Raw genomic sequence first — 20,676 nt, 5'->3', positions numbered from 1 at the left:
GCTGATGTCAACGCACAAGGAGGTACGTATGGCAACGCACTTCAGGCTGCATCATCAGGGGGCTGTGAGAAGATAGTGCAGATGCTGCTTCACAAGGATGCTGATGTCAACGCACAAGGGGGTGAGTATGGAAATGCACTCCAGGCCGCATCATCAAGGGGCCGTGAGAAGATAGTGCAGATGCTGCTTGACAAGGATGCTGATGTCAATGCCCAAGGAGGTATGTATGGCAACGCACTTCAGGCTGCATCATCAAGGGGCTGTGAGAAGATAGTGCAGATGCTGCTTCACAAGGAGGCTGATGTCAACGCCCAAGGAGGTGTCTATGGAAATGCACTCCAGGCCGCAGCATCAGGGGGCCATGAGAAGATAGTGCAGATGCTCCTTGACAAGGATGCTGATATCAACGCCCAAGGAGGTCGCCATGGCAATGCACTCCAGGCCGCATCAGATGAAGACCATGGAGAAGTGATACAGATACTACTTGAAAAGGGTGTCAGAGTTAACTCCCGAGGGAAACGTAATAATGTACTTTATGCAGCAATGAGGGGTGGTCATAAGGAGTTGGTGCAGAAACTGCTCAACACATGGCCATGACAAGGTGATGCAGATACTTACCGGGATCAGAACGTACACAATCGACCCAAACATTGGCTTCGAAACACGGGACCCTGGTCTTGGCTTGAGCTTCTGCCTGGTTCCTCTCAGTGAGACATGAAGAAGAATTTCTTGGAGAACTCCTGAACGGCAAGAAAGATCACGCCAACATGAAGTACTGGGTAGCGTACGCGATACAGAAAACTGTCGGCCGGGGACTCTTTTTGGAGTTTTAGTCCGAGTTAAACTCAGCATGTACGGTGAAACTCTTTGGCACACAGAGACCTCGAGATACACGCTGATACACGTTGAGCGACTTGGACTTCTGCACAGTGCACGAGTCCGAGACGGAAATTGCAGTCCAGTCTCTACATACCTAGACAATTATCGTGCTTCTCATGGGCAGGCCACCGATGGCTCGACCAGATGTGATTGATCCGTGTAGACTCCGCAAGAGACATATGTAGATGAGCACTCTTTGAGGGGGAGGGGGGGGACCAGTGCTGACTATTTTCATTTTCATACCGTTTCATGGCCTTCCAACCCGTAGTATACATCTTGGATTCCATGAGGATTTATTCATCTGTAAAGTACAGATACCACTCACTAGTAATGAAACATCTGTTGAGGCCGTTCAGGGCTCGTTCAGAGGCATACAGACTGGGGGCTCTTCCACGAGATCGAGAAGTCAGCCAATGCAGGAATATGTATCTCCCATGCATGATCCATAATAACATTCGAGTGACGCACAGCTATCTCCAACTCGTGCGGAGCAGCATCGACACTGTTTAATCGTTGTCGTTGTCGTTGTCGTTATTGCTACGCGAGCCACGACGCCCTATGACGGCCCCTGGTCAATGCTGTTGTAGAGTACAAGGCAAGTCTACCGAGCTCGTTTCCCCCGCCGATTGCGGCATCGACGGGGGGCATCGGTACAGTATTTATCTTTGCAGCGGAGGATCAGTAATTCCTTTTCAAATTGCGCCATGTTGGAAACCTCGCATCCCAGTCTGCTACTAGGTGTCACCGAGGCAGTGATTCCTTCTCAACCGTAAAAACGTACAACTTCCCCCCCCCAAGCACTGCATCAGTCTCTAGCTCGACTCGGTTCTCTGCTCCGCTACCCGCACAATGGCAACCAACGGCGTACACAGCGTCGACACCGACGAGATTCCACCGCAAGTCGAAGACGTTGATTTCAACTCCCTGCACATATCGTCCCTCTCGCCCGCCACGCAAGCGATCCACGCCGACGACCCTCTCAACGTCGTCGACGACGTAGCGCCGCCGATCCACGTGAGCACGACTTTCCGCTACGACAGAGATCCGGAAAAGTTACGTCCATTCCACCAACGCCCCGCACCTGTCTACGAACAAGGCGAGCACTGTTACTCGCGGCACACGACGCACAGCACCTCACGGCTAGAAGCCATCCTGAGCGTCCTCCTCCATAACCCTTGCCTGACATACTCGTCCGGTCTTTCAGCCTTCAACGCCCTGGTCACATTCATCAATCCGAAAAGAGTCGCAATCGGTGCTGGATACCACGGTTGCCACGGCGTGCTGAAGCTGCACGAGAGGCTGTCGGGGTGTAAAATCCTCCCACTCGACTGCAAACCCGAAGAGCTGGAAAAGGGTGATCTTCTGCACCTGGAAACGCCCGTCAACCCCACTGGCCTTGCCTTCAACATCCAGCACTATGCGGACATTGCACATTCGAGAGGGGCGTATCTCAGTGTCGACGCGACATTTGCGCCGCCGCCCTTGCAGGATCCGTTCAAACACGGCGCGGACGTTGTGATGCACTCTGGAACCAAATATTTCGGTGGCCATTCGGACTTGCTGTGCGGTGTTCTAGCGGTGAAGAACAAGGACTGGATTCCGCAACTGGTGGAAGACCGCTTGCATTTAGGATCGGTGATGGGAGGCCTTGAAGGCTGGCTTGGTGTGAGAAGTTTGAGGACACTCGAGTTGCGTGTGACGAGACAAAGCCAGAGTGCTCAGCGGCTGGTCGATGCACTCGATGGTGCTCTAACTGGAGCCACGGTAGGCACAGGATTATCCCAGTCAGATGTCGAGATCATCAAGTCTGTTCTCAAAAAGGTCCATCATGCAAGCCTCCAGACGCAAGACTACAAGACTTGGTTGAGGAAACAGATGCCGAATGGCTATGGGCCGGTATTTTCAATCGTCATGAAGACCCCAGAACTTGCTCGGGCTCTACCCAGCAAATTACACCTTTTCCACCATGCAACTAGTCTAGGTGGCGTGGAGAGCTTGATTGAATGGCGGACCATGACCGACTCGACGGTCGAACCGGATTTGTTGCGAGTGAGCGTGGGTATCGAGGACGATAGAGATCTGCTGGATGATTTGATTCAAGGGTTCAAGGCCCTCGGAGAGCAAAAGCCCTAGAAGGGACATTTCGCTATGTGATCCGTGAGGGACATTCATAGATGTACAGCTGAAAAGAATAGAACCATAATCGTGAGACTGGTCACACAAAGTTCTGGTATTGTCGTTGTTTGACAGGGCTGACTTCCCTGCTGGAACCCGAGGCCGGTGTATTTTCCTCGATGGTGGGGATGTTAGGGTCGTGATGCATGCGAAGAACGTCTCCTTCTCGAAAGTCATCCGCCCGACCACTGCTCGACGACGACGACGACTGTGCCTCGTGAACAACAGAGACAGATGTGTCGGGCCGCTCGACGACTAGTGGCGGTGGTTGAACGGGACGGACCGGTCTTGGAGCAATGATTTCGGGACTGTTGGACGCGACCTCTCTACCAGGGGGATTGGCTTGGTTCCCAATTTGCAGAGTCATTTCGAACTCCTTGTCCAGCCCTAAAGATGCGGTGGCCGCTGACGGTGACAAGCCCGTCTGCACTCGCTGTAGCCCTCGAGGTCTCAGAACATCAGGCGGTTCATGTTGACTCGACGGTGACGATGCTGGTGCCGCAGGTGGTCGTGGGTACTCGTACGCTCCAGCACCTCCGGCCGCCGTCGGCCGAGAGGCTCCCGCGGGTCTCTGTCGAACCCGCGGCGACATTGGCGAGACGGACCTCGCCCTCGCCTTTGCTTTTGAAATCTCCAGGGGGGGCGTGGGTGCGTCGTCCCCGCCTTCGCCGATGACGGTGGGCGGATCATCGATGAAGGTGACACTGAGGCCACGTGCCCTGCCCTTTCTCTTCGTCAGGGACGAGGCGGACTGGCTCCGGCCATGGTATTCCGGACGTAGAAAGCCCGCCGCGCCCTCGGCGGGCCCCTGAGGACTGAGGGGTTGCGCCGCGGGCCATCGTTGTGAGTTCGAGACATCAATCTTGGGCACCGTGATCTTTCTCGGAGAGTGTCTGGAAATCGACGCCGAATCCGACGTAGACGGTCGCGGTGAAGCCGCCTGGTCAGCCGGCGACGTTTCCAGCGAAGACGAGTACCCTTGCGTTGTTGTGATCGTGCCCGGGCGCAGTGTATCTTTGCCCGAGGTCCAGCTCGATGTCGACGTGCGTCCTCCCGCGAGAAAGTCGTTCACCTCGTCATTGATTTCCGCCTCGCTCTTGTTATCGTGCTTTTTGAATTTACTCTTTGTCCGTGACAAGGCGCCCTTGAAGCGATCACGTTTTGATGCTTTGCCGGGGTTGTTGTTGTTGTTGTTGTGGTCGGTGTTATCGTTGCTGTCGCCGTGGGCCGGCGCTTCATCCCCGTCCATCTTCGCGATAATCCAGTATCGTCGAGATCATTGTAGGGAGGGCGAGGGGCACAGGTAATGGTAAGGCTGTGGACGCGGGTGCCCGTCTTGACACAAAATGTGGATGTGGGATTCGGGGTTGACGATCGGTGGCTGTGTCCAAGGGACTGTCTGGGAGCAAATCCCTACTGTGCTGTCGTCTGTACCGGCACGTAAGGAGGCAGATGGGCAGACTGTGGCAGGGCACGAGGGAAAAGTAGGTGGGTGTGGGCGTCTACATGCAGTGGAATGCGGCGCTGACAACGCCAACGCGCGTTAACACAAACTGCGATGCGAAGCCAGTGCAGCTCAGGCCTGGGATCATGCACGCTTCATTTGTCTGATGATGGACAAGGCCAATCCCCGTCGGTGGAACGTGCAATACCGTACACCCTCAAGCAGACACTCGCTTCGTTCTATTCCCGTTTCTACGATAGTGTCGACGTGTCGCTGGTTTCATGTTTTGTTTGGTATGGACCTGTTACTCGTACTCGTGTTTGTATCGTAGGTAGATAAGCAGCTTATCAGCACGTGTTGCTTCGCAGGACTCCAGACGCCCGGGCCCCGTACTGGTACGGGAGTACTGTACCTGTCATGAACTAACCCGCCTCTGGACGGACGAGTATCGTACGAGTACAGTAGACATCTGAACATCCCCTGAGATGGACCTCGGCTCATGGGCAGCACCATTACTCATCCTGGCTCGAACTCCGGCTAACCATGCACAGTATGGATACCAAACATCGATTTCTTGTTTTCCGTCCATCGGACTCTCTTTCACTCTGCTTGAGACTCACTTGAACCAAAAAAAGAAAAAACCACGAAGCCCGCGCCCGGGAAACTCGAACCAAAAGCTCACTGACACGACTTAACTCGCTTTCTCACCAGCCAGGAGCCTGCTTGAATATACGCAGAGCGGTCGGCCGATACGCAACCACAGAGACAAGACAATGTCCAGGTCTGCCCCATCCCGCAATCCCTCCCGCATGGTGTGGGAGCGAGAAGAGTTCTACAAGATGAACGTCCGCGAGCGCGTGCTCGCTCTGGAGGCCCAGATCGTCGCCGACCCGGAGTTCTTCGGCTTCGACACGTACGCCCTCAGGGACAGCAACTCGGTCCTGGTCGAAGCCGAGCCCAACAAGACAGTCTGGGAGCTGGACATCGGCAGCCACCTATGCAATAAATCAGGCAATCTCCACGGCGGCGCCGCGGCGACATTGCTCGACAACCTCACTTCCACCGCGCTGGTCACGATAGCCAAGCCGGGCTTCTTGGACGGCGGTCACGTCTCCAGGACCATCACCATGACCTACCTCCGGCCGGTGCCGAAGGGGAGCCGCGTCCGGGTCGAGTGCGAGACCCAGGCCGCCGGACGCAACACGGCGAACATCGTGGGCAAGATCTACCTGAATGGGAAACTGTGTGTCACTTGCGTTCATGACAAGGCTGTCTTTTCGACCGGTGCAAAATTATGAGTGTGAGGTGGGCCGGGGGGGGGGGGGGGGAAACACCATCGGCGAGGAGGAGGAGGAGGGGTGGTCCGAGTATAGGTTCCTCTCTTGTTGGTGGCTGTGAGATCGGTCGATTATTTTTTGTTCTGTGTACCTTGTTTAGAAAGTTGACAAAGAACCATGTGCGGTTACCTTGGGAGGTTTGGAGGAATGGTGTAACGCATGACTGTTTGCATGGGGCCTAAAGATGGTTTCTAAGCCAGGACTATGCAATGAGCAAGAGGCCATTGTCGCGTGTGTGCTACGCGAGATAGAGAGCTGGGTCAACATAGAGCAATACATCACGAAGATACATAAAGACAATCGCGAGAGTAGATCAAGCTCCCATATACTTGTCAGGAGAGAATCGAAGGTCTGAATGGTAGTATTGACTGAGCTGTACAGCGCGGAGCTGTACTCTGGCCATCTGTTGATTGACGAGTTCAACGATATCCTCATACACGTTGCTATGGCCTCTGTCGTAGCGACGCCATGGTCTTCCCGGCCGTTTGACATGTGCAATCTGTTGAGCCTGAAGACGTGGACGTCCTGAGATTTCAGCTACCCATGACATCCCATCGTACTTGTTTGCCAGCGACTATAATCACTTCAATGCCTTCTTCACATGCTCGAGCCTTTTCTTCAGATCCATGACTTCCTTCTCCAGTCGAATTACGTCTCCAGAGGCAGTGTTTCTATCCCGCTGCAACCGATCAATCATCTGCCAGCTTGCAACGTACATCCTTCCTGGCTTGGTGGTGCCTGGGAGCTTGCGCTCAACCGGTACGAGTAGTTCTTCGTCAATCACAGATCGAAGGCGCTCCAGGTGATGTTCTTCGGTAACCTCACGGAGAGGCTTGGTCTTCGCGTTTGCTGATTGGATGTTAGCGTCCCATGAACTCAGGTAACGAGGCGCGCTACCATCAAAACGTACAATTTTTGAGGCCCTTTTTCTTCGGGGACTTTTTGGACACACCGGATTGTGCAGGAGCAACTCCTTTACTTGGGGCTTTTGCTTTGACAGTCTCCAGAGATGGCTCGAGAAGCTGGCGACTAGGTCTGCGGTTCCGACGAAGAGGTTTATCATCGTCACTAGAACTGTCAGGGTGCGCTTCCTCCTCTGGAGCTGAAGTGGACGGGGGCGGCTGATGAAGGCGTGCCATCGACCTAGTCAAGGCCACAGCTGGTGTCATTTGGACGTCTGAAGCCACTTGCGGATATCCAGGGGAAGCAGGCTCCTCATCCTCGCAGTATTCGCTTTCGCTGTCGTCGTCTTGCTGTGGTCGGAGACGTCGCACAACGCGGATGGAGTCATCGTCACCGATCTTGAGGACTTCCATGGTTCGAGACCTCCGCTGGACCTCTCTTCTGACAGGTCGCTTTTTCCCTGCCATAGCAGGCCGAGGCCCTCTTCTGGCGACTTGTTTTGTTTTTGCCATGGTGAGGTCGGATTGTATTAACAGCCAATGAGTTTCCGAACGCTGTACAGTTGATCAGATGGTTTTGCAAAAGTAGTCTGTCAACTGATTTTGTGTGTGTGTGTGTGAGAGAGAGAGAGAGAGAGAGAAGGAAAAGCGAGCAGAGGAGATCTTCTGGGAACCTGCCATCTCAATGACTTGCCTAGAGTGAGTCAAAATTGCATTCATTTGAAAAATTTTCAATCAGAAGTCCTCAGCACAACGACATGGTGAATAAACTTGAGCAACGAAAGCCGGGTCATCTTGTCAGTGAGGTATAAATGAACCCCAAGTGAGCACCCAGCTCAGCGTGCTTAGCAGTAATCGCCGCAAGCATTTCATATGCCATTTATATTTGTAAATAGTTTCGGCATGAAGGTAGACAAGTACTCGCTCGTACGCAGATACTCTCCATCTTGAGCTGATTTATTGATGAACGGGTGGCCAGAGAAGTATTTTGCTCTCAAATACCTGCCGGCCGTGGCCTGTTTGCTCACCGGTTTTTGATTGTTTGTCTTCGAATGTTGTTTGCCGAGGTTGTCGTCCTCACTCGTTGACCTTTGTCCGTAATGACTGCTGCTTAGCTCAGCCTAGCTTAGCTTAAGCTTGTGTTTCTTCCCTCCAGCTGTTGTATGGATGTCAAGAGAGATGCGTTCTCCGCAAAATCCCACTGACCGGGGGCTTCTCCCTGTTCTCCTCCTCCTCCTTCTTCCCCCAACTCTGGGATTTACCCACTTTGCTCCAATTCGGCAATTCACTCTCTCTTGAATACGAAGAGATTTTACTTTCCGGCACCACGGCACAATTGGTCCACACCGAGCACGTTATAATATAGCAGTGCTAGACGGCAATGTTCCCCATGTCGAGAGCCGAATCAGGAGCCACGTGCACATAGAACTGACAAATATGCAGCCTGGAAATACCCCAGAGCGAACCAGTAGATTGGTTGTAGCCATCAGCTCCACCGACAGGCTCTCCAGGTTTTCGTCGCTTATGGTATAGGGCGTCCCTCGGGGTTCAGCCGATGCTCAAGGGATAGATCAACTGCCGGGGTCGACTAGTGTTGATGAGTCTTGGTCTTGCATTTTCGCTAAGCATTGCTGTGGGAGCTATATATTCCTTTACTCGGCATCCATTCAAGCCAGAAAGACCGCTCCACCAGCTCTTCCCCGTACTTCTCTCGACCTTGAACTGTCGCTCAATATCTCACACCGCCATCATGACGGCTGGAAAAGAGCTCAACGAGGCCGCCGAGGTCATCGAAAATGTCCCAGAACAGGATCGCGCTCACGTGGTCGAGTTTGAGGCTCCTATGGAACACATCCAGGAACTCAATGAGGCCGAACACATCAACTTGAGCTGGCGATCATGGCTGGTGGTATTTCTCACTTGCTTCGCCATCATGGCACAGGTCTTCGTCGTCGTCGCTGCAGGATCAGTCATTGCCTTCATCATCCGAGACGTGGGTGATGGAGCAATCGCCGGTTGGATTATTCGTAAGTGCCACAGTTGTACTAGGAGCATGTCTTCCTTGCTGACAAGCATGGACAGAGGGGCCCTTGCTGATGCAAAGTGTCTTGTCACCCATTGTCGGCCGACTCAGTGATGTCCTGGACCGAAAGTACCTTGCGTCGGTTCCTCCACTGATCGCATTTGTTGGCGCCGTTGTCTCGGCAAAGGCGACTTCCATGTCTATGTTGATTGGCGGCGGTATACTCATCGGCGTGACCTTGAGCACCATTTCCATTGTCCAAGCGATCCCGAGTGAGGTGCTACCTCTGAAGTACAGAGCTTTGGCTAATGGCTTCGCTTTTCTTGGGGGCGCTGTTGGTGGAGTGTATGCTACCTCGCCTCTTGCCTTGCAAAGACAACTGCTAATGACGGGTGTAGTGTTGGTAGCCTTGGATCGGGGGGAGTCACGAATGCCAGTCCGTCGGGGTGGCGCGACATCTTTTGGATGCAGGCTGCCTTCCATTTGGCTACATTCGTTGGACTGATTCTTTTCTACCATCCCGTCCGTCGTTCAGACTACCCGAAAATGTCGTTCAAGCAACTCGTTTGGGCTTGTGATCCCATTGGGTCTTTTCTCTTCATCGTCGCGTGCACCATGCTTTTACTGGCTTTGGATTGGGCCGGGGGTGCATATGCTTGGTCGGATGTCCACGTGGCAGCGCCTTTGGGCATCGGATTCGGCTTCCTCATATTGTTCTGCGGTTATGGTGGGTAACACCTCGGCTACGCCTTTGTAATGCTCGTCCAGATCACAGACTAACCAAATCCAACAGAGTGGAAAGGTCGATCGGACGGCCTGGTCGCGCACGTCTTCTTTAAGGGGTCGCCGAACTTTGCCCTGTCTGTATTCGCGTTTGCGGTCGAGGGTTGGCTGTTTTACAGCGCTGTGAACAGCGTAACGCCTCAGATCGTGCTGAACCTCGGTTTCGAAACCAATGCTTGGAAGATCTCCCTCAGGCAGCTCTCATACACCCTCGTCAGTCTCTTCGTGTCGATCCCTATCACGTAAGTATCGCCATTGACAATGGGCTGGGCAATACCTGACGGAATTACAGGTTGTATGCCACAAAGTACAAGGACTTGAAATCTCCATTGCTCGTGACTTTTGTCATCTTCCTCGTTGTGTAAGTGCAGAAATCTTGACAGGACAAATCGAGCACAGCCGCTAACAATGAACAGAACAATTTGCTATGCGGTCATTACTCCAAGCATGAACAACGCACAGATTGGCTTCAACGTTCTTTCAGGTATTGGCCAGTCTGGACCATTGACTCTTATCGTAGCCTTGATCCAATTTACTGCACCACATGCCTTCCTCTCAACAGCCACGGGTCTCGGCTTTTCTGCTCGAGCAATTGGCGGTGCATTTGGATCTGCTGTGCTTGACGCTATCATCAATGGAAAGTTGAAGTCGTATGACACCAAGGTTGGCAATGCAGCTGTAGCGGCTGGCCTACCTCAATCATCGTTGCCAGATCTTCTGAAGGCGCTGGCCACAGGCGTTGGATTTTCAGATGTTCCTGGCTTGAACAGCACCATCCTGGACAAGACTATGGATGCGAGTCACTGGGAATATGCCCACGCCTACCGACTCGCGTGGGCGAGTATCATCCCCTTCATCGTCCTGGCATTGGTAGCAGTCTGGTTCCTGAAGGGCGTGAAGGACTTGATGACCGAGAAGGTGGAAGCTACAGTGGAACATGTCAAAGCTCCGGAATTTACCAAGGCCTGATGAGTGACTACAGGAACGTACCGGATAACCTTGGCAGTGGTGGCCGGAAGTCGACTGTCCTTGAAGGCTGGAGGCGCGTGCATGGAGAGAATGTAAATTGACGTTACTCTGTAGCTACGTGTAGCTCTGGATAATGGAGATTACGAATTGAAGTTGAGTTCGCGGCAGGTATTGTGGTCTTTTGTATTATTCATTTCACACTGATGTTCAAGCAAGCTTCGCAGCCAGAATGGAGTTCGTTGAACCACACTACGACAATAGCATCGGAAAAGGCAACCTATACCACTTACTCTGTACTGTACTGTAGACAAAATGCCTGGACGGATTCGTGGTGTGGATTGTTCGTGTGATTTCTGTGGATTTTGTCTCAGCGCAGGACGATGTTTGACGGGATGCACGTGACGAGGCTCGGCGTCAGCCTCGCCGCAGTCAATCAATCAATTACTCCACAGTCCGTATCAAACCCACTGAATCAACCAATTTCCTCCTTTTTGACTTTCGCCGGTGATTAAACTGGCCGACTCTGCACAATGGCAATTTCGCTTTCCCACTCCACCTTGACACCACAATATCCTGGGCCCCTGGCCAACGACAACTCCTGTCTCTCGCTTTTCCTCCGTCGAAACCCACTCAATCACCATTGGGCCATCGAGACAAGACTCCCGGTGCGGTGGTATTTCCTCGAAAGAGCATGGACATGATACACTGGCCAATTGACGATGCCGGTGCAAGCGTCGGTTGGCGTCGATGAGATTGTTTACCCGTGACGTCCACTTCTTTCTAACCGCTAAGCCGCATCTCCGAAACCTTGCACATGGAAGGGTCTGGCCGCTGGAAATCAGCTTTCTTGTTCCGGAGCGCACAAAGAACGACATGGGACTCGGAGCATGTGGGTATTGAGATGAGGCTCTTGGGATAAGAGTTTTGCACGGTGGGCTAATCAAAAACCGGACCTTGATGTGGATGGAAGTCGTCTTCCTGGGTGATTGTACTCGTATCCGTCATCTACTCCCTGGATCCCGGACCTGTGACACTGTTTGCTTCCTGCCTTGTTGTTCTTGTTGTCTTTGAATGTTTCCTGCTGTCCAGAGATGTGATCAGATTGCTCCTGCTACACGTCTTCGTGGCTGAACTTTCGATTTCCGGATCTGTTGGCACTCACTCGTTCGTGCCCTCAGTATCGTCCACTCGTTTTTGTTCAAATTAAACCCGGGCACGCGACACATCACACCTACTCAAACACCAAACACCCGACGACCTCGTTTCCAAAAGACTTCAAAACTTCGTCCGAGCGGACAGGCAGAAAACCAAGACACATACAACTCACCCTGGCGGTCGGGCGACCATGGCAGGTGTCCGCGACCCCGCCTTCTGGCGCCGATTTTCGATGGCAGTGCACATGGACGAAGAGAAGGCAAACATGTCGGACTCGGGATCAGCGTCTTCGTCGTCGTCCCACGGCGGATTAAAGCATACGTACGTGGCCGGCGAAAGGGGAACGACATTCCGTGATGCTGGACTAACGTTCTCCGACAGGGCGACATGGCTCGAGCGGAATCGGAAGAAGCAACGGAGAACGATGATCGTGGGCTGGTTAATAGCTCTGAGTTTCCTCATTGTTGCTGCCGCTGTGGTTCTCGTCATTTTATGGGTGTTAAATGTCGGTCCGTTCAAACGCTAGCCAGCTTGTTCAGTTCGACCCGGTCCTCGAATTCCTTGCCGGTGCAAACTTCGAAACCGTCAACTGCCATCCCCGATTGATGCTCTGTTTGCGAAGGGAGGAAAGGCGCGACTGGACTGTTTATGACGATTTTTATTCTTCAAATCAACAAACACCCGCCCGCCATCAACTTGCTGCACGCATCACGTCGGACGCTGTTCTTTGTTAGGCTCGCTGGACAAGTCATTCCATGTTGGAGGTCAGGTCGAGGTGGATGTCAGGACGATAGCCGAGAGGAGGGGGAGACCGCCAACATGCAACAGGGTGGAATTATATTACGACATGACGCGAAACACGTTACTACATCGGCCTCAATAGATGGCCGGTCATATAGACATAGACGCTTATTATTCGAATGATATCTTGCGGCCCTCAGGGCTGCTCTGAAGGACCTACTGCTCGTGTTTAAGAAAGGGTCCGGTATGGAAAAAACGTGGTGAGATTGATCAAGATGCATTCTCAAGTGCTATCTAAACCTTTCGCTGCTATGGTCTAAATCAGTGTCCATATAGGACGTAGCAGGGCATCCCTGCTCCAGTCGCCAATCTCAACCAACGAGATTGTGTGATATGGTCAACGTGCGACCTCGAGCACAGATGATTTTCACAACACCGCATGCTGCTCTATGTTCCCAGGTACGAGTTCTTTGGATTTCAGGTTCCGGCTCAGTGCACACAAGTCACCACAACCCAAGTACATTGAGGCGGCAGTCGTGATTTTCACAACCTGCGACTTGTTTCCCTTGAGGCACGCGATGCCCTCGTGCTGCATAAGGAACTGCTGAAGTAGGCGGCATAACTTTTTCTCCTCCTTAAAGAGGCGACGATGCATGTCACCAGAGTGGCTGCGCCGGTGTAATTCAGGGGACGTGGTATCCAAGAAGGGTGTCTTCCCGAGATCGTATCTCTTGCGAGAATCTTGGCTTTTTTGTTTGGCAGGCCACAATCTCTCAACTAGCAATCCATCATCGGATCACGTCTTAAACTAGTAACCACTCAATATCTCTTCCTCGTGGGCTCGGGTGACGGGCTTCTGGTGACGCTTCTCTCGTCCCGGCCTCTCTCCTTAAGCCACTTCTTGGTGCTGAGTTCGAGTTCCCGCTCGAGTTCTGCGCTGGGCTCCTTTCGGTGGATGAAGTTGCAGAACCCTCCTCTCACGCAGCCCTCGCCGGAGTTCAGCCTGCAGCACGCTTCTCGGAAGTCCGTGACGGGGCTGAGCTCGCAGTATATAGGGCGCGCCGCGTACCAGCGGCTGTTCAGGGCGTCGCACGCTGCCTGCGCGCTGTCTTCGTACTTGAACCGCGCGTAGACGTTGCCGATCAGGTGGTCGTTGTTGTTGTCGCAGACGACGATCTCTTCAATCTCGCCGTACTTGCACATTTCGCACCACAGGTCCTCGTAGAATGCGTCGAAGTGGTTCTGCAGCTGCGACGGGTTCATCTTGTTCTTGGGGTCGTAGGCCGGATTCTGGTACAGGTTCGGCATGAGGATCGTCTGTGAGTATGACGGCTTGACGTGTTTCCGGGAGCAGCGGTCGCCGTGTCGGCATGCGCCGATCTTGTAGTAGAACGAGCAGTTGACCTTGTCTTGCTCTGTGCCGAAGATGGAGGCGAGGTAGTTGGCCATTTTGAAGACTGGCGATGTGTTGTGATGTGGTCGGTGGAGATGATATGTTAGGAGTAGTTTGATGGCGAGAAAAGGCAAGGTTGGATCTACTTTTGGGACTTCGTATGTCGTCCTTTGCAGTGGATTGTGGCAAGAGGGTTTGTGTCAAGAGACGATGGTTTTATGATTTATCAGTCGAGCTGCGACCGAGTAGCGCAAGAGGCGAAAATCACCGGTACGCGCCTAGTCATGTGATCTGGGGAGACAAGGCTGTCTAGAAATTTCCATATTACATAAGCGAGGCTGCACCGTACATGTCTGTAGAATGACAAAGTTCTCTTTCAACAATCATATCGTCTTGGATAGCCGCGTTAGTGGGGAACCACGGCAACAATGCGAGCGATCGTTCGGCAAGAGGTATGGCCCGACGGAGCTGTAGAGGGGGACGGCCTCGACGAAGCAGCAAACCAGGAAGAAATGAGGACTGGGTGAATCTCGGGCTGAAATATACGAGGAACGTCCATGATTGGAAAACCCAACCCTCCCCAGCCCTGTAGGCAACCATTCTAGGAGGACTTCTGATGCCTTCTAACCTCCTGCTGGTCTTTGGCCTTTGTGTCTCGGTTCTGACACGCGCCTCGTCTCATTTGTCAGGCGAGCGGAAAGATAGATCACAATCGGGATCAAGTAGGGCTCGAACTCTCCCTTTACCAAACTTCTGCCTCATCATCAGCCTCTGAAATGGCAGACCGCGTGGAATTGAACATCTCAGAGGTGCAGGCCGCTGGGATTGAGAAGCTCCTGGCTAATCCGGGCATCAAAGATTATGATGTTGCCGAAAACCTGTCCAACCACGCCTTCTTGGTCATGAACCAGTACAACAACGATAGCAAACTCGAAACTCTAGAACAGGCTATTAGCCTGGCCAGGTCGGCTGCGGATGCAATGCCCGAGGATCATGCCAGCAAGCTGTTTCCCTTGAACAATCTGGCTGCAATGCTTCAAATGCTCTTTATGCGTAAAGCCGACCCGGAAATACTTTCAGAGGCTACTCAGGCATGCGAAAAAATCTGCGAAGCCACTCCGCAAGATGACTCCATGTGGACTGGTAGAGTGAGCAACCTCAGCGTCATGTACCAGACACAATATGAAGCCACTGGCAACCCTGATTACCTGGAAAAGTGCATCAAATTGATGCGTCAAGTGGTGAGCATCATGTCCGATGACCACTGGGAGCGCTCGGGGTTCTTGAGCAATCTAGCCAGTCAGCTCAATCTCCTATTCAAACGGCACGGGCACCTCGCCGACGGAGATGAAGCCATCAGATTCGCTCAACAAGCTGTCGACAGCACCTTGCCAGGCGACTCGGAGGGTTCAGAATTACTCAACAATCTTGGTGTCATTCTTCATACATACTACGATCGCAATGGTGAGGCACGACTTCTAGAACTGGCTGTTGATAGTTGCAGGAAGTCGGTGGCGCAGACACCACAGACCCACGTCGCATTGGCACGGAGGTTGACCAACCTTTCTAGTATGCTTCGGAGCCTGTTTGAACGGACCAAGGACATTCATTTTCTTATCGAGTCCATCGATATAGCAGAGCGCGCTGTAAATTCTACGCCCGACGGGCTCCCCGAAAAGAGTGGTTGGGTTGAACAACTATGCCAATAATCTCCTGGCGCTAGCAAGGCATGCCAATGACATAACTACGTCGAGGAAAGCGGTCGACTTATATAGGGAATCTCTTCGGTTGACACCCGAAGAATCCCCTGACCATGCCGTCCAGCTGAACAATCTCGGAGCGGCCCTCGGCATCGTTGCCCGAATTACGGGCGAGGCTGAAACCAAGAGGGAGGCCGTTGATATGGTCCAGGCCGGTGTCGATGGGACGGCAGAGGATCATCCACACCGAGGACGCTGGTTGGTCAACTTGGGTAGTGTGCTGGAAGTATCTGTGAGAGACGTCAATGGCGCCGAGGTACCGGCCTCGAGTATAGATATCGAGAGGGCCATCGCCTGCTATATCGAGTCCTTTGAGTCTCTCCATACGGCACCCGTTGATCGTGTATTGGCGGCGCGAAATGCTATCCGAGTCCTAGCCAGAAGAGAGCGCTGGGAACATGCCAGACGAGTGGCTGAGTCGGCTATGCAGCTCCTGCCCATTATCTGTGGCCGGCAAGCGGCTCGACGGGATCAACAAAACGCCGCGATTCAAGTGTCGGGCCTTGCAGCCGACACTTGTTCCCTGCTCCTGAAGATGAGAGATGCGGCGAAGGCTGTCCAGTGGCTCGAGTTCGGCCGGGGTCTCATCCTTGGGTACATGATTGACAGTAAATTGGAGCGTTCTGAGTTGTCCTCCCTCCGTCAGCATCACGGGGCCATCGCAGAACGCTACGACACGTTACGGCTCCAGGCGCAGACACCGTTTGACCTCGATGATCCTGCAGGAGACGCACTGCGGCACCAGCGATGGTTGGCTATTCGGGATATGGCCGTCTGTCTTGCCGACATTCGTAAGATTGACGGTTACGAGAGGTTCCTGCTCGAGCCCGACTTCAGTGAACTAAAAGTGCAAGCGCTCGACGGACCAATTATCATAGTCAATCTCACAGACCTTGGGACTGATGCGATTATAGTGACTCCGGACGGCGCTGATGTCGTCCAACTCGCCGGACCGAATGCTGGTGTTGTCCCAAAGTCCGTAAATCAGGCATATACTCAGTTCGCGAATGAGCGCTCTGTCCTCATCTTCGACCGAGATATCTCTGGTGAAGACGACGACGTTGGGAACGGCCTTCATAGTTGCATGGGCGAAGAGGAACTCAAGTGGTTGTGGAACGACTGTGTGAAACCCGTCATAAATCGTATGGGCGAGAAGAACCTTTTGAATCCGGGGAACCATGACGACAATCTCAGCCACGTCTGGTGGATAGGTTCGGGCATCGCAACTGGCCTCCCGTTCCACGCTGCGCAAGCCGCAGTTGCGGCATCTGACAACGACGACCACGTTATTGAGAGCGCTCTGGATCGGATGATACCATCATATGTGCCTACAATCAAGTCTCTGGTCTATTCGAGGTCTCTGGCGACAAAGTCTACAGTTCTCAAGCGGACCTTGGATGCAAATCATGTTCTCGTCGTTGCTATGCCCACTACCCCAGGGCAACAAGACCTGAAAGGTGCAGATTGCGAGGCCGAAGCCATCCGCAACATTTTCAAGTCGCTCTCTCCCTGCAAGGTCTTGCGACTCCCTACCGCGGAGGAGGTTTTGGCGCGTATCCCAGGGTCGGCCATTGTTCACTTTGCGTGCCACGGATTCGCTGACCCCATTGACCCGTCAAGGAGCCGCTTCATACTCCAGAGACACGGTGAGAAAGGCCCGGTCGCCGATAGTCTGACGTTTTCTATGATATCAAACGCCGCCGTGAAGAGCGAGGGTTCCTGGCTGGCTTTTCTATCGGCCTGTTCGACGGCCGCGGTCCAGGCGGTTGGCCTCGAGGAAGAGAGTCTCCACCTCGCCACTGCCTTTCAGATGGCTGGATTTCCACACGCCGTTGGGGCCCTTTGGCCTACTGACGACAACGCCTGCACCCGGATAGCGGAACTTTTCTACGACAACCTGATCCGCATGCGGCCACAGGGCGGCCTTGGTTACGCCGACCCATCGTCGGCCTTGAGAAAGGCAACTCTGCAATTGAGATCCGAGTTCCCTGAGCAGCCAAGCATTTGGGCACCATTCATCCATATCGGGGCATGAGTTTTGAGACGCCAATAGTCCTATGCGTATTCCCCTGTGGGACCGGATCTCCGTCGTCATGCAGCCTTCGTCAGGCTTGCGAGGCTCATCTAAATCCACAAAGGGTCTGTCTAAACTTGGGTATGCTCGATCAAACAAGTTTGTCCTCATTTGCTTTTTTATCGGTTTAGTAGTTGAAGGTTATGGGAACAGAATGAAGCGTTGTCTCAGTAGCATGTTGACTACTGGGACCCACAGGGACCGAGGGGTAATATAGCACCAGGGTCAAATAATTCACGACGGAATGCGGTTAACGATATGTGTGTGCGAGAGAGAGACCTGTGTACTGTAATTGTTATGCAACACTCAGTTCTAGGTGATGTCTGGGGGCTAAATGGGATGTATTGACGAGTCTGACCTCCCTCTCTCGGAGGGAGATCTCTATCTCTTATATAGGCAAAAGGAGCGTTGCAAGGGAGGGCTTTCTCGCCGTCGCACAGCGCGCCGCATGGAGCCATCGGCCGTTCTCGGGCGGCGTTCTATCGGGCGACGTTCTAGACGGAGAGAAACCCTCCTTGTGAAGACCGAGAATATAGTCATATATGACTGGAAACAGTGAATTGATGGTGTTGCAAAAGTTGTAAGGAATGTGAGGGCGTCGGCGTTCCGCCGGAGGCGCTAAGGCGCTAGGCGAGAGTATTTGACTTGTAAAGACGGTCACTGACATCGCTCGCAACTCAGCCTAGTCCAACAGTAATCTCCTAAAGATGTATACAGTAATTCTCTCGACGACGAATCCCCTAAATCTATCCAGTTACTACTTCCATTTGAATTACACATGCCCCCCCTCCTTTTGTTTTTTTTTTTTAAAAAAGAAAGATAACCCTCGCCCCCTATAATAGCTCTCATGGAAGATCAATCTTGCGTAAGATGGAATTTGATGCTGTCAAGTCGAAACTATCATCTTCATTGATGGACGTGGATCATCGGGACGAGTATGAAAGAGAAGTATAGGCAGTGGGGGGCAAGGGGGAGAAGCTATATAGGCCAGTTTTCTTAGGGCACTTTTACATTGGGATGTTCAACGCTCACCGCCTAGGCTATGTCAAAGGGGATGGGGATGAAGTCGAAAAGGAATATACGAAATCGAGTAGCGGATTGGGTCGCTGTCTTCATCTAGGGTGACGGCCCGCATGGCTCCGGTCGCGATGCTGTAGGTGAGTTGTTCCAAGTGTGACAGGCCCGTCCGGGAGGGAGGCGGGCCGTCGCCCGGGTCCGACGAGAGGTGGTGGAGGTCGACGGGCGAACTCGTGAAGATGAAGACGAGCGTCTCTTCCAGCGGAGTCGTCCTGGGCAGGTCCTCGGGCCAACTGACGGGCAAGCCTTTGAGCCCCAGGCCGTCGTTGCGAGAGCCGAGGACTTCGTGTCGACCGGGGGGCATCTCGATCCCCGTCGAGTTGGAGCGGGAGACGCGGCTGACTTTACCTCCGGCGTTGACGTCGAAGACCCACACGAAGACGGTCTCGACGCCGCAGTTGACCAGCTCCACGTACACGGAGTCTCCTTCGCGCAGATCGTCCCCTCCGTCTTGTCGAATGGTTCTCCCGCGGCGGCCGCCGCCGCCGAGGGGGCCCGCATCGACCACTCCAAACGTGACGTTTACGGCGTGCCGAAGAATCTCGACATCGGTCTCGTGGTTCAACGAGAGGAGATGCCGGCCGCGGGCGAGTCGTTCAGCGCGCCGGACAAGTTTGCGTCTCTCGTCCGGGCCCGCGTTGGCGGACAACGTGGCCACGACGTGACCGCGGTTACTGAACAGGAAGATCGTGTCCGAGTCTTTCTTGAACTCGGCCAGGATCAACTCCCCGTCGTCGGGTGCTGCTGGCCGGATGAACCTGGACGCCTCCACCATTCCCGGCAGCCACGTGAGGTCGGCGGGCAGAGTCACGGGCAGAGTCACGGGCCACTTGTAGACAGCGTCGTGCTGAAGGAAGGCGAGGGCGCCGTCGGGTGGCAAGCCTCCTGTCGATGCGGTGCCTGGTCGCAGCTCGACATACGCCTTGAAAGGGCCCGCGTAAGTGACGCGCGCGCTTGCGAGCTCCTGGCCCACGACTGGCTTCTCCGCGCCGATGGGCACCACCGAGTATATGCTTCCTTTGTGGACACCAGAAACCCGTCCGGCCTGAATGGCGACGCGGTCGTCTTCCTCGCGAACATGGAACCCCTGGGATGCGATCTCCTGGACGGAGAATGTGAGTCGATTACGGGGCCCCTCTACTTGGGGGTGCTGATAGGGGAATTGTACCGTGACCATCTCCGACACCCGCAGCAGGAGAGTCCGCCACGAGATATGGTTTCCCTTGCTTGCGGCGAGGACGCTCTCCAAAGCTTCCGTCATCGCCCCGCGCCATTCGCCCCGAGAGTTTTGGTACTCCCAGGCCGTTTCGCTCGCGGTCGCGGCGGCGATCCGCACCGCGAGGGGGTTTTCGTCCACATGAGCCTCGTCCAGGCTCCAGCCGCGTGCTCGGAGACTGTTGACGTGGTCGACGACATCGGCGTACGCTGTGCTGGGGACTCCCTTGGGGACGGCGGTGTCGGCGAGGCCTGGGTCGCGAACCATGCCCCCAGCGAAGCAGCAGTCCAATATGGTGGTGACATTCCTCGTCTTCTCCGTCATGGCGTGCAGCAGGTGCGACATTTCCACGTCCAGGATCCCTCGAAACTCGTTGTTTTCCCGCTCCCCAAAGTCCACGGGGACGAGATATTGATACTTCCAAGGAGCCGCCCGGTCACGAGCAAACGTACTGTGAGTGGCGCCGTCCACAGAGCGCGGGGATTGCACAGTCCCGCCATGTCCAGAGTAATAAATGACGATGGAGTCCCCTGGCCCGATGTTGTCGATGAGTTGTTCCCAGGCTGTCAGAATGCCCGCGCGAGTCGCGCCAGTTCCGCAGCACAGGCTGATGACGAATCCCAGATCGCCGAGGACCTGGGCCATCTTTTCAACATCGTTTTGGGGCCCCTTAAGAGCACCATAGACGCTAGAGATGAGCAGTGCCTTTTTCGACATGTCAACAGGCCGGGGGAGGAATTGAGTAATG

The 20,676-nt window shown here is 53.9% G+C and overlaps 10 protein-coding genes across 10 annotated transcripts in view; 6 read left to right on the top strand and 4 right to left on the bottom strand.

Moving 5' to 3' along the window:
* The window catches only part of PV08_03400 (uncharacterized protein), a gene marked incomplete at both ends in the record, with an annotated part of 3,261 nt that extends 2,664 nt beyond the window's left edge, over positions 1 to 597 (top strand). Inside the window, one exon of the mRNA XM_016377754.1 lies at positions 77 to 597. Within this exon, the coding sequence (XP_016239324.1) occupies positions 77 to 597 (521 nt within the window). The remainder of the gene's footprint in view (positions 1 to 76) is intronic.
* A 1,131-nt stretch (positions 598 to 1,728) lies between these two features.
* Positions 1,729 to 3,012, top strand: PV08_03399 (uncharacterized protein; the record flags this gene model as incomplete). Its single annotated transcript, XM_016377753.1, has 1 exon — positions 1,729 to 3,012. One exon carries the CDS (start codon positions 1,729 to 1,731, stop codon positions 3,010 to 3,012), a length of 1,284 nt encoding a protein of 427 aa, XP_016239323.1.
* Positions 3,013 to 3,094: 82 nt separating this feature from the next.
* Positions 3,095 to 4,303, bottom strand: PV08_03398 (uncharacterized protein; the record flags this gene model as incomplete). The annotated part of the gene is made up of 1 exon (XM_016377752.1): positions 3,095 to 4,303. The coding sequence occupies one exon, from the start codon at positions 4,301 to 4,303 to the stop codon at positions 3,095 to 3,097; it is 1,209 nt and encodes a 402-aa protein (XP_016239322.1).
* Positions 4,304 to 5,271: 968 nt separating this feature from the next.
* PV08_03397 (uncharacterized protein) lies at positions 5,272 to 5,796 on the top strand (the record flags this gene model as incomplete). Its single annotated transcript, XM_016377751.1, has 1 exon — positions 5,272 to 5,796. The coding sequence occupies one exon, from the start codon at positions 5,272 to 5,274 to the stop codon at positions 5,794 to 5,796; it is 525 nt and encodes a 174-aa protein (XP_016239321.1).
* A 619-nt stretch (positions 5,797 to 6,415) lies between these two features.
* Positions 6,416 to 7,250, bottom strand: PV08_03396 (uncharacterized protein; the record flags this gene model as incomplete). The annotated part of the gene is made up of 2 exons (XM_016377750.1): positions 6,416 to 6,684; positions 6,746 to 7,250. The coding sequence occupies 2 exons, from the start codon at positions 7,248 to 7,250 to the stop codon at positions 6,416 to 6,418; spliced, it is 774 nt and encodes a 257-aa protein (XP_016239320.1).
* A 1,237-nt stretch (positions 7,251 to 8,487) lies between these two features.
* PV08_03395 (uncharacterized protein) lies at positions 8,488 to 10,512 on the top strand (the record flags this gene model as incomplete). The annotated part of the gene is made up of 6 exons (XM_016377749.1): positions 8,488 to 8,764; positions 8,820 to 9,105; positions 9,159 to 9,487; positions 9,554 to 9,785; positions 9,836 to 9,904; positions 9,960 to 10,512. 6 exons carry the CDS (start codon positions 8,488 to 8,490, stop codon positions 10,510 to 10,512), a joined length of 1,746 nt encoding a protein of 581 aa, XP_016239319.1.
* A 1,345-nt stretch (positions 10,513 to 11,857) lies between these two features.
* Positions 11,858 to 12,193, top strand: PV08_03394 (uncharacterized protein; the record flags this gene model as incomplete). Its single annotated transcript, XM_016377748.1, has 2 exons — positions 11,858 to 11,988; positions 12,049 to 12,193. The coding sequence occupies 2 exons, from the start codon at positions 11,858 to 11,860 to the stop codon at positions 12,191 to 12,193; spliced, it is 276 nt and encodes a 91-aa protein (XP_016239318.1).
* Positions 12,194 to 13,227: 1,034 nt separating this feature from the next.
* PV08_03393 (uncharacterized protein) lies at positions 13,228 to 13,857 on the bottom strand (the record flags this gene model as incomplete). Its single annotated transcript, XM_016377747.1, has 1 exon — positions 13,228 to 13,857. One exon carries the CDS (start codon positions 13,855 to 13,857, stop codon positions 13,228 to 13,230), a length of 630 nt encoding a protein of 209 aa, XP_016239317.1.
* A 720-nt stretch (positions 13,858 to 14,577) lies between these two features.
* PV08_03392 (uncharacterized protein) lies at positions 14,578 to 17,596 on the top strand (the record flags this gene model as incomplete). Its single annotated transcript, XM_016377746.1, has 2 exons — positions 14,578 to 15,484; positions 15,525 to 17,596. The coding sequence occupies 2 exons, from the start codon at positions 14,578 to 14,580 to the stop codon at positions 17,594 to 17,596; spliced, it is 2,979 nt and encodes a 992-aa protein (XP_016239316.1).
* Positions 17,597 to 18,680: 1,084 nt separating this feature from the next.
* Positions 18,681 to 20,645, bottom strand: PV08_03391 (uncharacterized protein; the record flags this gene model as incomplete). Its single annotated transcript, XM_016377745.1, has 1 exon — positions 18,681 to 20,645. One exon carries the CDS (start codon positions 20,643 to 20,645, stop codon positions 18,681 to 18,683), a length of 1,965 nt encoding a protein of 654 aa, XP_016239315.1.
* Positions 20,646 to 20,676: the final 31 nt, after the last annotated feature.

Source organism: Exophiala spinifera, assembly GCF_000836115.1.
Source record: "Exophiala spinifera strain CBS 89968 unplaced genomic scaffold supercont1.2, whole genome shotgun sequence".
Classification (NCBI taxonomy): Eukaryota; Fungi; Ascomycota; class Eurotiomycetes; order Chaetothyriales; family Herpotrichiellaceae; genus Exophiala; species Exophiala spinifera.
This window is presented reverse-complemented; position numbering and strand designations above follow the sequence as displayed.